We start from the raw sequence: 12531 nt of genomic DNA, 5'->3' as shown, positions 1-12531 counted from the left end.
TGCCCTGAGAATTCTTTTGTGTTGAGCAGTTGGCAGACTGGGGCCATCCTTCAAAAAACTGGGTGCATGGTACACTTAAGAGGAGTAGATTGTAACGGTAAATAAACCCCATGAAGATTTGGTCTACTTTTTGAGGCAAAACATCACTGTGTCTGTTGTGATACTTTGATTGTAAAGAATCTAAGTCTGCACTTGAAAAGCTTGTTCTCGACTTTTCCAATGTCAGACATTGTTGTCCAACAATTCCAGTAGTTCAGCTTTTGGTTGGTGTTTAATGAGTTGGATGAATCCAGTTCAATGTTACTTTGCTCGCCTTGTTGTTTGTTTAATGGATCAAACCCAAATGAGATTAATCTTTTGACCTGTATGATTTTTTTAAAAATGTTTTAGTATGTGCAGATGCCTTAGATGCTCTGTGCACTGTTTGAAATTGTTCTGTATTATATAGATTGGGAAAATCCCACTAATGAACCTAGTGTTAAATTAATGCCACCAAGGAATCATTGGGCATTTTCCACAACTGGGGCTGGATGGTTTGAGGCCCTGACATCAGGATGAAACATAAGTCCTGAGCCTGCATTACAGGTTCAGCGATTTTACCGTAGACAGTTTCCTAATTGGCTACCTGTGGGCCCATAGTAGTCAGGCTCCTGATGCTGTTGGCCCAATCAGAGGACCAGCAGCTCTAAAGTTTCAGAAGTGCCACTATCGGACGTGGGTCTAAATTCTCAGGGGAGCCTCAAAATGGAAGTTCCATCATGGAGGTAAACGAGCATTAAAATTCAAGATTGGCCCCGCCAATTTCAGGCTGAAGTCCTCCGGTGGAGTAATGGGCCATGGGGACTTACCTTCCTTTCCACAGCCCCCTCTGTGGGGCATCTGAGCTCCCTAAGCAGCTGGAGGAAAGCTAACTCCATGAAGCTAGCGGGTGGTGGTACGGGTGGGTGCTGCTACGTTGCTGGCGAAGTGGCATTGCAAAAGGATCCTTAATAAAGCCTTAAATTATGTAAATTGTCTGCCCGTCTCCTTGGAGCAAGCAGGTGATCTGCCACCTGCCCACTGCAGGGTAACGCCTCCAGTGGCAAGACTGCCTTGGGGAGTCATCTCAGCGGTGCTCCTTGCTATTTTACCAACTGGTGAAGGGAATGGTAAAGCAGGTTGGTTCACCCTAGTTATCACTTTCCGTGACCTCTGCTGGGAATAGAGTACGAGTGGACATGGGGTTCACGAACCAAAATTCATGCATGGTCTTGAAAGAGCAACTAGACTGTTGCATGAAACAAAACTCCATCATGACTCCCTGCATGTGGAGGGTAGATGAGCGTAGAAGGAAAGACTTTCTTTAAATTGGTCTTTTCCTCTTGGTTACCAAATTAGACGCAATCTTTTCAAATCAGTTTTGCTTTTACTAATTTCCCGCCCTATTTGTGTTAATTACCGATGAGCTTTGAGAGTGCCTGGTTATTTTTTGTGAATCGCTGTAATTTTTCCCTTCTTGTTTCCAGCTGCCAATAGTATGTATACATTTTAAACTCAAAGTGCGTTGCTTGGTAAGTACATGACACACCAAACTGCCAGACTTCTTAAACATTGTTTTTTTTTTGTATTTTTGTTTTCTCAACCATTTCAGCATCCAACACAATGTTCAGCCACAAAGATGGCCCCAGTATGCAGAGCTTTAGCAACCCTCACGAACCTTGGAATCGACTCCACCGAACGCCACCTTCGTTTCCAACCCCACCCCCTTGGCTGAAGCCAGGGGAGCCTGAGCGCAGTTCCTCTGTAGCAGCTCATGACAGAGATAGAGATGTAGAAAAACGAGACTCTTCTATTAGTAAAGATGAAAAAGAAAGGTACGAGGGGTTAAGCAATAAATTCATCCAATCCGAGTTTATATATATATATTTTTTTAAAGCGTCGAACTCGAATGTGTGGGTTGTTCATTGTCATATAATGTCACGGCAAACTTCCTTCAAATCCAATTGGCTGATTCATGTGCAATATTAACGCCTGTACCTCGGTTAAGAATTTACACATCTAATATTTACAATTTAATATTCAACTAATTGTAATTGATATTAGGAGCCTTCAGTCTTAAATTCAGAGACATGTGAAGGTCACAATCTACACTTTACTCCGTTTTATCCTTTCTCCATTTTGAGTATTGTTCCAGCCTCCTTGACCTTTTCTTCATGTGTACAAGCCTCTGTTAGACAGTGTGGCAAGACAGCTTGTTCCTGGCCCTCAGCCTGTTGCTCCCCTGTGAAGAGCCTCCAGAAAACATATAAAAATAGTATGAGTTGACAAATCCTGGCCCTTCCCCGACTCTGTGTTCCTTTTCCCTGCTTGATTCAGTGGCCCCTTTTTAGCCATAACCTGAGTCCCACGGATGTAGGAAAAAGAGATACACCCAAACATTGTATGGCACAGTCCACTAATGTACCTTACTATCAGACTTTGCCCATTATCCCCACGCAGTTGATTTAAAAGATGCCCACTTTTCCTTTGAAGAGCCATCAGAAACAAAAAGCTGGAAAAATAAACAAAAATAGCTGAGGGAAATAATGCTTTAGTGTGCAGTTGAGTTTCCTGCTGGGGTAACTTGCGTGGTGAACATAAAGGAGACGCTGCAGTACAGCCTCATTTCTGATCGAGGAGGATCTGATAATGTTATGAATCATAAGCTAAGCATCACTATTCAATTCTTTGCTCAACACTAAGTAGAGAGTCTGTGCTCTGAAACAATAAGCTGCTATTTTAATAAAGCACAATTAGATTTCAGGAGGAAATCAGTAATATTCAAAATGATTATATTTGCTCAAACCCTCAGCTAATTGGCACTTCTAAATTAATTTTTAACGGTGGAGCTTCTTCTGCAATTAATTAATATTAATTTTAATGTCAAATATATAAATGATCAACTACCTCATCCAGGTAGCTAAAAACAGCAACAAAATATGCATGATATTTTAAAAGTTATATCCCTTGAACCTATTTTTAGAAAATCTAGAAAGCCTGAACTAAAAATGTCACGTCATTCCATTTTTATTTCATTTTGTGTAGAACTAAGTACAGATATAGATGTAACTGTAACATCACAAATTAGCGATGTTCTGTCTGGAGTGGTACATTATTGCACATTCACTAATGGGTTCTTCAAAGAGACGATCAGCTTCTATCAGTGAAAAGGGACTTAACTAGTGAAATTTTAGTTAGTCTAGAGTTCTGAAAACTCCAGCAATGTGAATCAGAAACAAAATGTGGCGGCACGGTAGCACAGTGGTTAGCACTGTTGCTTCACAGCACCAGGGTCCCAGGTTCGTTTCCCCGCTTGGGTCACTGTCTGTGCGGAGTCTGCACGTTCTCCCTGTGTCTGCGTGGGTTTCCTCCGAGTGCTCCGGTTTCCTCCCACAAGCCCCCAAAGACGTGCTGTTAGGTGAATTGAACATTCTGAATTCTCCCTCTGTGTACCTGAACAGGTGCCGGAATGTGGTGACTAGGGGCTTTTCACAGTAACTTCATTGAAGTATTAATGTAAGCTTACTTGTGACAATAAATATTATTATTTTTAAAAATGCTTTACTGATAGATTTTTAAAAATCTGCTGATAATTCTTTTCCTCAGAACCAAGTATTGAAGCATCTAAATAGAACCCATTATTGATCCCAGGTGTTCATAATCACTCAGAGACTACCTACCATTGCAATGCCCATAAAGTTGTGCTATGGCTGTACTGTTGCACACTGGAATTCATTTTGACATGATGTGAATCCTGAAAGGCACACCTTCAAGTTCACTATGCATTTAGAATACACCTCTGACAACATTGCTGATTAAATGGCATTGGGAAAGAAAAATCTGTTTGAGATTATATTCTGAATGGTTTGGAACAATGTCGCAAGATATTATTCTGTTCAGGATTTGTTATGCATTCTATTTTCGGTATTGCTAAATATTATTATGTTGATTTAAAAAAACCTTAGTATAAGTTTTAGCGCTCTAATTATGTCATACTGGTGCAAATGGGAGGACATTTTGTAGATTATGATTTTATCTACAGGGATTTATGGCTCGTACAAGAATCCTGTTGAAGAGGGACAGTTCATCTGGAAAATGTCCTCCCATTTGTGGGTAATAACTTGGGGAAAGTTCACTTCAGTCAATTCAACTTGGAGTGAGTGTAATTGTATGAATCTGGACTGCCCAATGTTGTTGACTTTGAACTCTTCGGAGCACTTCTGGACATTTCTCCCATTCCAGTCCAGGCAATTTCTCAGGTTAAAGCTCTCAGACCATCAGAGCAGCCTGTCATGGGATTCCTTAATCTCTTAACTTGGTGGGTAGAAGACCCAGGGCATCAGAGTGAAGTGGCAAAAAATTGATAAAGCACATGGAGGCAAAGCTCCTAGAGCCAGCTTTGGTACAGATGGATGTGAATAAATTGTGAAATTTTCGACGAGGCCTAATAATACCAGTAAAATGTTATCACCATGGAAATGAAGGTTTCTTCCAGCAGCCAATGGTCTCTGCTAAATCCAGATAAAAGTTCCATTCGACTCATCGACCCTTAGTCTTATTGGTGACTGATCACTAGAGGCTCACTGTGAGTGGAAACAGCTGCATTCTGCAGTTCACTACAGTGACAGTTAAGAATAAGAAATATTCATTCTCTCATCCCCTCTTTGCTTGAGTTAAAGGAGTGATTATTTGTATTTCCTCGCCATGCCATGTGTTAATAATTTAAGCTAATGGACTGGATTAAATGCTTCTCCACTGACCGGCTTGAAAGTTGTGGGGGGTGCAATGTGGTGAAGGGCACATGTTAAATCGAATGGGTAGCCTGCCCATTACCTACCGGTCTGCCCCTGTCCCCAGCGGCAGACCTGTAACAGTATGGATGGCCTGCCACCATTGAAACAGTCAAGGCCCACTTAAGGGCCTTATCCTGCTATCATCGGCAGTTAACCCGCAGTGGGAGATATACACGCCAAGCAACCATTCTGGCAGGGAGTAGTCAGGGTGCCTCCCCAAACCCCCTTTAATTGGTCCCCAGGCCCTTCAGAGAATCCCAATTTTCAATGGCTCCAACCCCCCTCCGCCCCCCACCCCCAGGTTGCCTTCGTCTGCATAGCCCATCAAACCCTGGCCCCTACCCCTCACTGAACCCAAATACTTAAAGTTCAGATCCATTGCAGCTCATCAGCCAGGTGCATTACTGGCAGTGACCACCACTCTCGCTGGTGCTATTGGTACAGTGAGAAAGGCTGGAAGCTCTCTGAGGTGGGTTTTCCTGTGCCTGAGTGGTGAAATCCCACCTCCAGCCTATTACTAGACAAATGGTCATTAAATAACTCTGGGGAAGTTGCTCTTCACGTGGGCAGGCATGGAGGTTATAAGGGACCTCAGCGCTCCAAATAATTCAGCCCCATGCTGCATAGAGAGTCCTTGTAAAAGGGTGTTATACCTAATTGATCTCATCCTTCTAGAATCCAAACTTTAAATTAGATGTCTCTTGAATGACCCAGTGTGATCATAGACAGCCCACAAATTGCAATGAAAATTAAAGGAAAGCTAATAAAATATTAGCATTTATCGTGAGGGGAATTGAATACAAACGTAGGGAGGTTATGTTTCAGCTGTACAGGGAATTAGTGAGACCACATCTGGAGGACTGTGTACCGTATTGGTCACCTTATTTATGGAAGGATGTAAATACATTGGAAGCCGTTCAGAGAAGGTTCACAGGACTAATACCTGGAATGGGTGGGTGACTCATGAGGAAAGGTTGGACAGGCTAGGCTTGCATCCATAGGAGTTTAGAAGAGTAAGAGGTGACTTGATTGAAACATGCAAGATCCTGAGCGGTGTCGACAGGGTGGATGTGGAGAGGATTTTCCTCTTGGGGGAGAATGTAGAACCAGAGGTCACTGTTTAAAAACAAGTAGTCACCCATTTAAAACGGAGATGAGCCAAACTGTTTTCACTCAATGGTCTCTTCCTGAAAGATGCTGGAAGCAGAGTTTTTGAATATTTTTAAGGCAGAGGTGGATAGATTAATGCTAAGCAAGGGGGTGATAGGCTATCAGGGTAAGTAGGATGCAGATTTGAGGTTGCTATCAGATTAGCCATGATCTTGCTAAATGGTCTACTCCTCCTTGTTGATACCTTTGTCTGTGTTCAACTGCAGTTTTAATAATCACAACATAGCTCCAAGGCAGTTGTTGCATTGAGGATTTGCTTTATGACTCCTAAGGTGGTCATAAGACATCTATGTTCTTAATGGTCCATGGCTCTTGCTGTGAAGTATCTCTAAGCCACTGTCAAGCGGTTTGCTTGACTTTTTTACTTTTTTCAAGTAACCGAGGTGAAGGAGAAAGCCTAGTGTTGTGAGAAAACACCTGGGTTGAAAGTGAGAGGGAAGCATCGACCAGAAAGGAAGAACTATATGATGAGGCGAATATGATGAGTGAAGAAGAGACCTTGAAACTTCATTTCAGTCAGGAGACAGGGAGGAGTGTCTAGGGCATTGCATTTGAAACTCATCGGAATGAGGAGGGGTCATTTTCACCCAACCCACTCAGTGGGAAACCATCATGATCAAATCAATCGCCAGTTCAACACGCTGCCTGACTGAGTCCAATGGAATGTTAAAATGGCAAGGGAGATTGATTGCCCCAGCTTCCTGCTGAGTGACTTAGGTTAAAAGTATCCTCAAAAGACCAGTTGGGCATAGGAATGGTAACAAATTAGAAGGGCATGAAGAATATGGAGAAGGGATGGGAGATATTTAAGGGGAGTGTTTTATTTTTGGTTAGAAAGGATCAACTAACCTTGAAAAATCATTTCCAAATTTGGACAAAAGTCAACAACTTGGGCAGACTACCATTTTAACCTGGTCTCTGAATGAAGCAATCTGCAGTTGGTGAGGTGTAATCTTTCTTAGTATTGTGAACAGCCTGTAGAATTGGAGCATGTTTGAGCATATTCCTGCTTGTCATGGCTTATCATTTGCCTGTTGCATCTTGTGTTTCTCACTTAATTATGTTCAGTATTTTGCCATGCGTGCTTGTTATTCTTACTTTAACTGAGCTAATTATTGGAATTCATTTGCCACGCATTTGAAAATGGTGGCCGATGTTGGACTTGCAAAGAGCACGAGGCTTTGTGTGTGCAAACCGACCGGGCACGATATTTTGTTTCTTTAACTTTTTCCTTTTTTATTCTCTAGAGGCCCCCTCCCTGCGTCAATATTACCACTGGCTTGCAGGATGTGGGGGAGCCAGTGGTCTAGCTTCCACCATGACAGCTGCTACTGGAGTTGCATGAAAGCCTTGGAGTAGCTGTGCTTTCCCCCTTTCCTTTTTCCCCCATCTCCTGCTGGCCCCTTCTCACAGAGTCTGTGATTGAAGTCGGGAATATGCAAGGGGGTAATGGTGGGTACATATCCGTGCCCAGTGATTCTTTGGAGCTGTCTGTCATGGTGTGGTGCTACCCAATAGCAGGGGGATTATTTTAAGCCAGGAGGGGATCATTTTGTGAAACTGTACCGGCAGTAAGGTACCTCTCGACCTGTGATCTTCGAAATGTTTGATAGGTTAATCCTCACACAAAACTCACCTCGAACAATAGCTTCCCGTTAATCTATTGGCCTTTTAAAACTATAGTGTACTTGCTTCAGATGCTTTAAAATGCTTCACTTTTGACAGAAAATAGCAAAATGATCGAAACGTTCACCGAGCTATCACAGCTGCTTGATTTTTCTGATGACTTTTAATCAGGTGATTTAGTCAGATCAAAAACTGTCAGCAGAATTAAAGGGTGGACAAAATCACTAGTAACATGTTTCCTGTGGGTACCCTAAAAAAAACAAATTCAATCCTGGAATTTTGGGTTATCCAGAAGTAGAAAAGTCAAAGTTTAGTCCAATTGGGTTTAGTGTTATGAAGTTGAAAATCTAATGCGGCATGAAGTTTATACGAAGCAATGATGGGGCTTGAGAAGTAAACAGTTTTGGTCATTTACACTAGGTGGCACTTCACCAGAGAACCAAAAAACAGCAGACAAGTCTGCACTCAATTGCATCTTCAAGGAAAGCTAGAAAGCCTGCTTTATTCCAATCCAACTGTTTGATCAAAATAGATTCAAATCTGTTAGGTTCATAGGTGATCAGAAGACAGCAAGAGGAGATGTTTTGAATAGGGAACGAGTGCAGGCTGTCACAATCAGAGGAAATTAATTTAAACCATCCTCAATTGAACTGGCAACAACGTAAACTCAAGCCTTCCTGCGAGAGGGGTTTCTTCTCACAATGAGGATCATTACAAAGTGGCATGATAAGCATCAAAATGACCGCAAATAACCTTTGTGTCCTAAATAGCAGCATTTATCAGTAATGTTACTGAGGGTGCTTGTTACTTTGACTGCGATGACCTGTATAGGATTGGAAGATTAAAGTCTTAGAATTTCTGTAGAAATATTTCTCATTTTTAAAAATAAATTTAGAGTACCCAATTCTTTTTTTGTTCAATTAAGGGACAATTTAGCGTGGCTAATTAACCCACCCTGCACATCTTTTTGGGTTGTGAGGGTGATACCCACGCTGACATAGGGAAAATGTGCAAACTTCACATGGACCTGCTCCTCGGCGCCGTGAGGCAGAAGTGCTAACCACTGCGCCACTGTGCTGCTCCAGAAATATTTCTAATTTAACTAGGGGCTGGTTTAGCTCACTCGGCTAAATCGCTGGCTTTTAAAGCAGACCAAGCAGGCCAGCAGCACGGTTCGATTCCCGTACCAGCCTCCCCGGACAGGCGCCGGAATGTGGCGACTAGGGGCTTTTCACAGTAACTTCATTGAAGCCTACTCGTGACAATAAGCGGTTTTCATTTTTTTCTGCAAAGGCTGCCTGAGTTACCGGAGGTATTTAGACAGTGAGGGAACAATGTCCCTTCCCATTCATCCGCTATTCTCAGTCAGACCTGTCACAACCAAATTGCAATGGAAAATTGCAAAAACAGAAAAAGAATGTGGCTACAACCAAATAAACACTGTGGAAATCATCACCTTGATGTTTTGGCAGTTCCACATGTATTCAAATCACTGTTCACAGAGCTTGCAATTTCGAAAGATTTTAACTCAAATATAAGGTACATTCTTCAATGGATCTAATCCTTAATTTTTCATTAATGAATTTCACTGAGTAGTTTTTCACAACAGTCCTTCCATAGTAGGGCTATATTTCTGAGCCGCTAATGTAGAAAATGTGAATGGGACTTCACTGGTCTCAAATGATCCAGGTAACATTATGCAGCCATTGACAGTGTCCCCAAAATGTCTCCCCTTTTGTATTTCACTTTGGGAAAGTTGACATGACTGCCAAGATCTGATATGAAAACCACTAATTAAACCCTGATTAATTGAGGTTTACAGATTGGAGCTTCGGGAAGTTGTCTGAACTCTGCTTTGGGTTCATGCAGATTAGATTTTACTACAGGGACTTGAAAAAAAAAGGTTATTAGAGCAAAGTTGTGTTGTAAGGCCATAGCATGATGTTCCTTACTCAAACTTTTTTTTCATATATATTTCTACAGGGATAGTATTGAGAAGCGGCACTCCACCCATGCATCATCACCTTCTGTAAATCAAGTTAATTCGTTGGGACACAATCGCAGTTCCAGTGAGCACAGCAGAAATCATGTAAATAGTGAACTGCGGGATAAAGAAAAGTCGCGAGAACGGGATCACACCGAAATTTGGAAGGACTCATCTGTTGATGAGCACAAAGTTAAGGAAAACCATGCTCCTGAGAAGGAAGGTCTTGGACTGGAAAGCAGGATCGTGGAGGACTCCAACAAGCATATGAATAGAGTTAATTCGCCTTATATCAGGCTACCAAGCACAGATAACACAAGGTCCAGCAGCATTGCCAGCCGAGACGTAGATAGGAAAAGTGAGTCTTCATATGACCACCAGAAAAAGGCCAATGAGGTTAAAGTGAAGGAGGAACGGAAGGAAGACAACGATATTATTGCTGAAGTGATTCAGGCGCAAAGGGCCACCGAGCACTCTCAACCCACCTCGCTGCCCAATGTCCATCCTAGCCCTTCGATGACCTCCATGCCCATGGCTATGGCCATGAGTGGGGTGCATCCCATGAATAGCATTAATACACTGGACAGGACACGGATGGTAGGTCCTTTCATGGGGATCAGTCCAATACCAGGAAGTGAGCGCTTTCCCTATCCTTCTTTCCACTGGGATCCAATGAGGGATCCTTTGAGAGATCCATATAGGGGGTTGGACATTCATCGGAGAGATCCACTAGCCAGAGACTTCTTGTTGAGAAGTGATCCCTTGCAACGATTGTCAGCACCGAGGTTTTATGAAGCAGAACGCTCATACAGGGATAGGGAGCCCCACGACTACAACCGCGATCATGCATTAGCTATGGACCCCAGACGTGAACATGAGAGAATGAGCCACTTGGAAGAACGTGAAAGATTGAACATGCTCAGAGACGACTATGAACATGTACGCCTGCATCCCATTCATGCAGCTGCCCTGGATGGTCACATGCCTCATCCAAGCCTATTGACACCTGGACTTCCCAGCATGCACTACCCCAGAGTCAGCCCTTCAGCAGCACATCAGAATGGCATCCTGAATAAAACTCCTCCCACAGCAGCCCTGAGTGCCCCTCCCCCGCTCATACCAACAGGTGGAGCACGTGCTGGTTCTCCTAGAAGGACTACTCCCTTGACTAACACAGAGGCACGCGACAGGCCACCATCCCACACACACAAAGACATTGAAGCACGATAATACAAACATGGGTGAAAAAAAATCAAGGTAACTTATTAAGGACACCCTGTCAGTAAAGGCCACTGTTGTACTGTGATAACCCACTGATGGAAGCGTTGGACTTCAATGGACTGTACTCAGTGGGTGTGGCCTTCACCACCGTGAAATGTAAAAACACTTTGCAGAGAATACAGTTTTGTACATTTTAAGTTTAAATTTTGCAAATGTTTAATGTCGATTTGTTCCTTTCTTCCTGTTAATTTTATTTGTAGCATATATATAAAAAAATGTGTTGTGAAGAAAGAGCAAGCTAAAAAGAGTGATTGGTATATTTATCAAGAAATTGGGTATGTGGTAAATGAGGCAACTCGAGGAGAGGTGAATTGTCTTCGGACTGTTATGGATAAGATTTGGAGCGAAGGGATCAGGCTGTACAGACAATTGTGTATAAAGGGTAGTTCCTTGGTTGAGTGGGTCTTGGTACATATATGCAAAAAGGAAGAGACAAAAAGCTTTACCATGTACAAATGTAAATAAATTTAAGGGTGGCTGTGTGACAGTCGATTCAGAAGCATTGGACAAAGCGTGCTATTGGGAGATTAATTATCTGTTAACACAGTCTGCTTGTGCTGTGTTAGATAACTTTTTGTGGCTGTACAGATATTCCCAACTATGCAAGCAGGTGAATGCCCTGGCTTTTCATCCCAAAAAAAAGTCTGCATTCCTCAACGGAGCCTTTTCGACACACAATTCACTCAACCGCAGGTCTAGCACACTACATTGTGTCTGAGGATTGTAAACTATGTTGATGAAGTAAAATTAGTTCTGTTGGTCTAATAGTGTATTAAAGTGCTATCTGAAGTTGTTTATTCTGTTTTGAAAAAATTCTATCTATGACAGTTGTTTCTTATGAGCAGAGATCTATTTTAGTAGTCACCTGAAGGTTTAGTTGTGCGCTTCAAATTTGTGAACTCCTGATGTTGTGCAGTGTTTTTGAGGAACAAAAAATAATGTACACTGGATCAGTAGTGCTAGAACTCAATATTGCCTCTAGATTTTCATTTGCAGATATGCTGTTTATCATGTACGTAATGAAGTCCTTTACAGATCCTATTGTAAAGTGAAGCGACTCTGAATCTTTGGCATGTGCTTCATAAACAAAACTTGTGTTATGTAAATTGTGCCATGTTATTAAAAAATCGAACTGAAATGTTCTCAGTCTAACTGTGCTGCAAACTTGTGTTAATATTCTTTGCTCTCTACTTACTGGCATTTTGCAGATTGAGTGGCTGAAAAAGTAAAGGCCAAATGCCGACTTGGAAAGTGCTTGTTCATCATCCATTTTATTACTTGGACCAAGGATGAGATATCTGTATGAACCAGTGGATGTTTGGCCTGTTAAGCTGTTTTGGAGAGTTTTCCTTTTTTATCGTTTTCCTCTGCAAGGTAGCACAGTGGTTAACGCTGTTGCTTCACAGCGCCAGGGACCTGGGTTCCATTCCTGTCTTGAGTCACTGTCTGTGTGGAGTCTGCATGTTCTCCCCGTGTCTGCATAGATTTCCTCCGGTGCTTTGATTTCCTCCCATTAGTCCCAAAAGACATCTGTTAGGTGATTTGGACATTCTGAATTCTCCCTCTGTGCACACGAACAGGCGTCGTAGTGTGGTGACTAGGGGCTTTTCACAGTAACTTCATTGCAGTGTTAATGTAAGCCTACTTGTGACACCAGTA

General features: G+C 42.4%; 1 protein-coding gene across 9 annotated transcripts in view; it reads left to right on the top strand.

The window, feature by feature from the left end:
* The window catches only part of auts2a (activator of transcription and developmental regulator AUTS2 a), a 1338783-nt gene extending 1326747 nt beyond the window's left edge, over positions 1-12036 (top strand). For all 9 annotated transcript variants that reach the window (XM_038814055.1, XM_038814058.1, XM_038814057.1 and 6 more), the window contains 2 exons: positions 1631-1853; positions 9591-12036. In XM_038814055.1, the coding sequence (XP_038669983.1) occupies positions 1631-1853; positions 9591-10821 (1454 nt within the window). In that variant the 3' untranslated portion in view covers positions 10822-12036. The remainder of the gene's footprint in view (positions 1-1630; positions 1854-9590) is intronic.
* The last annotated feature ends 495 nt before the right edge of the window (positions 12037-12531 follow it).

This window comes from Scyliorhinus canicula, chromosome 12 (assembly GCF_902713615.1).
Source record: "Scyliorhinus canicula chromosome 12, sScyCan1.1, whole genome shotgun sequence".
Taxonomy (NCBI): Eukaryota; Metazoa; Chordata; class Chondrichthyes; order Carcharhiniformes; family Scyliorhinidae; genus Scyliorhinus; species Scyliorhinus canicula.
The sequence above is the reverse complement of the archived record's forward strand: the minus strand, read 5'-3'. Positions and strand labels throughout refer to the sequence as shown.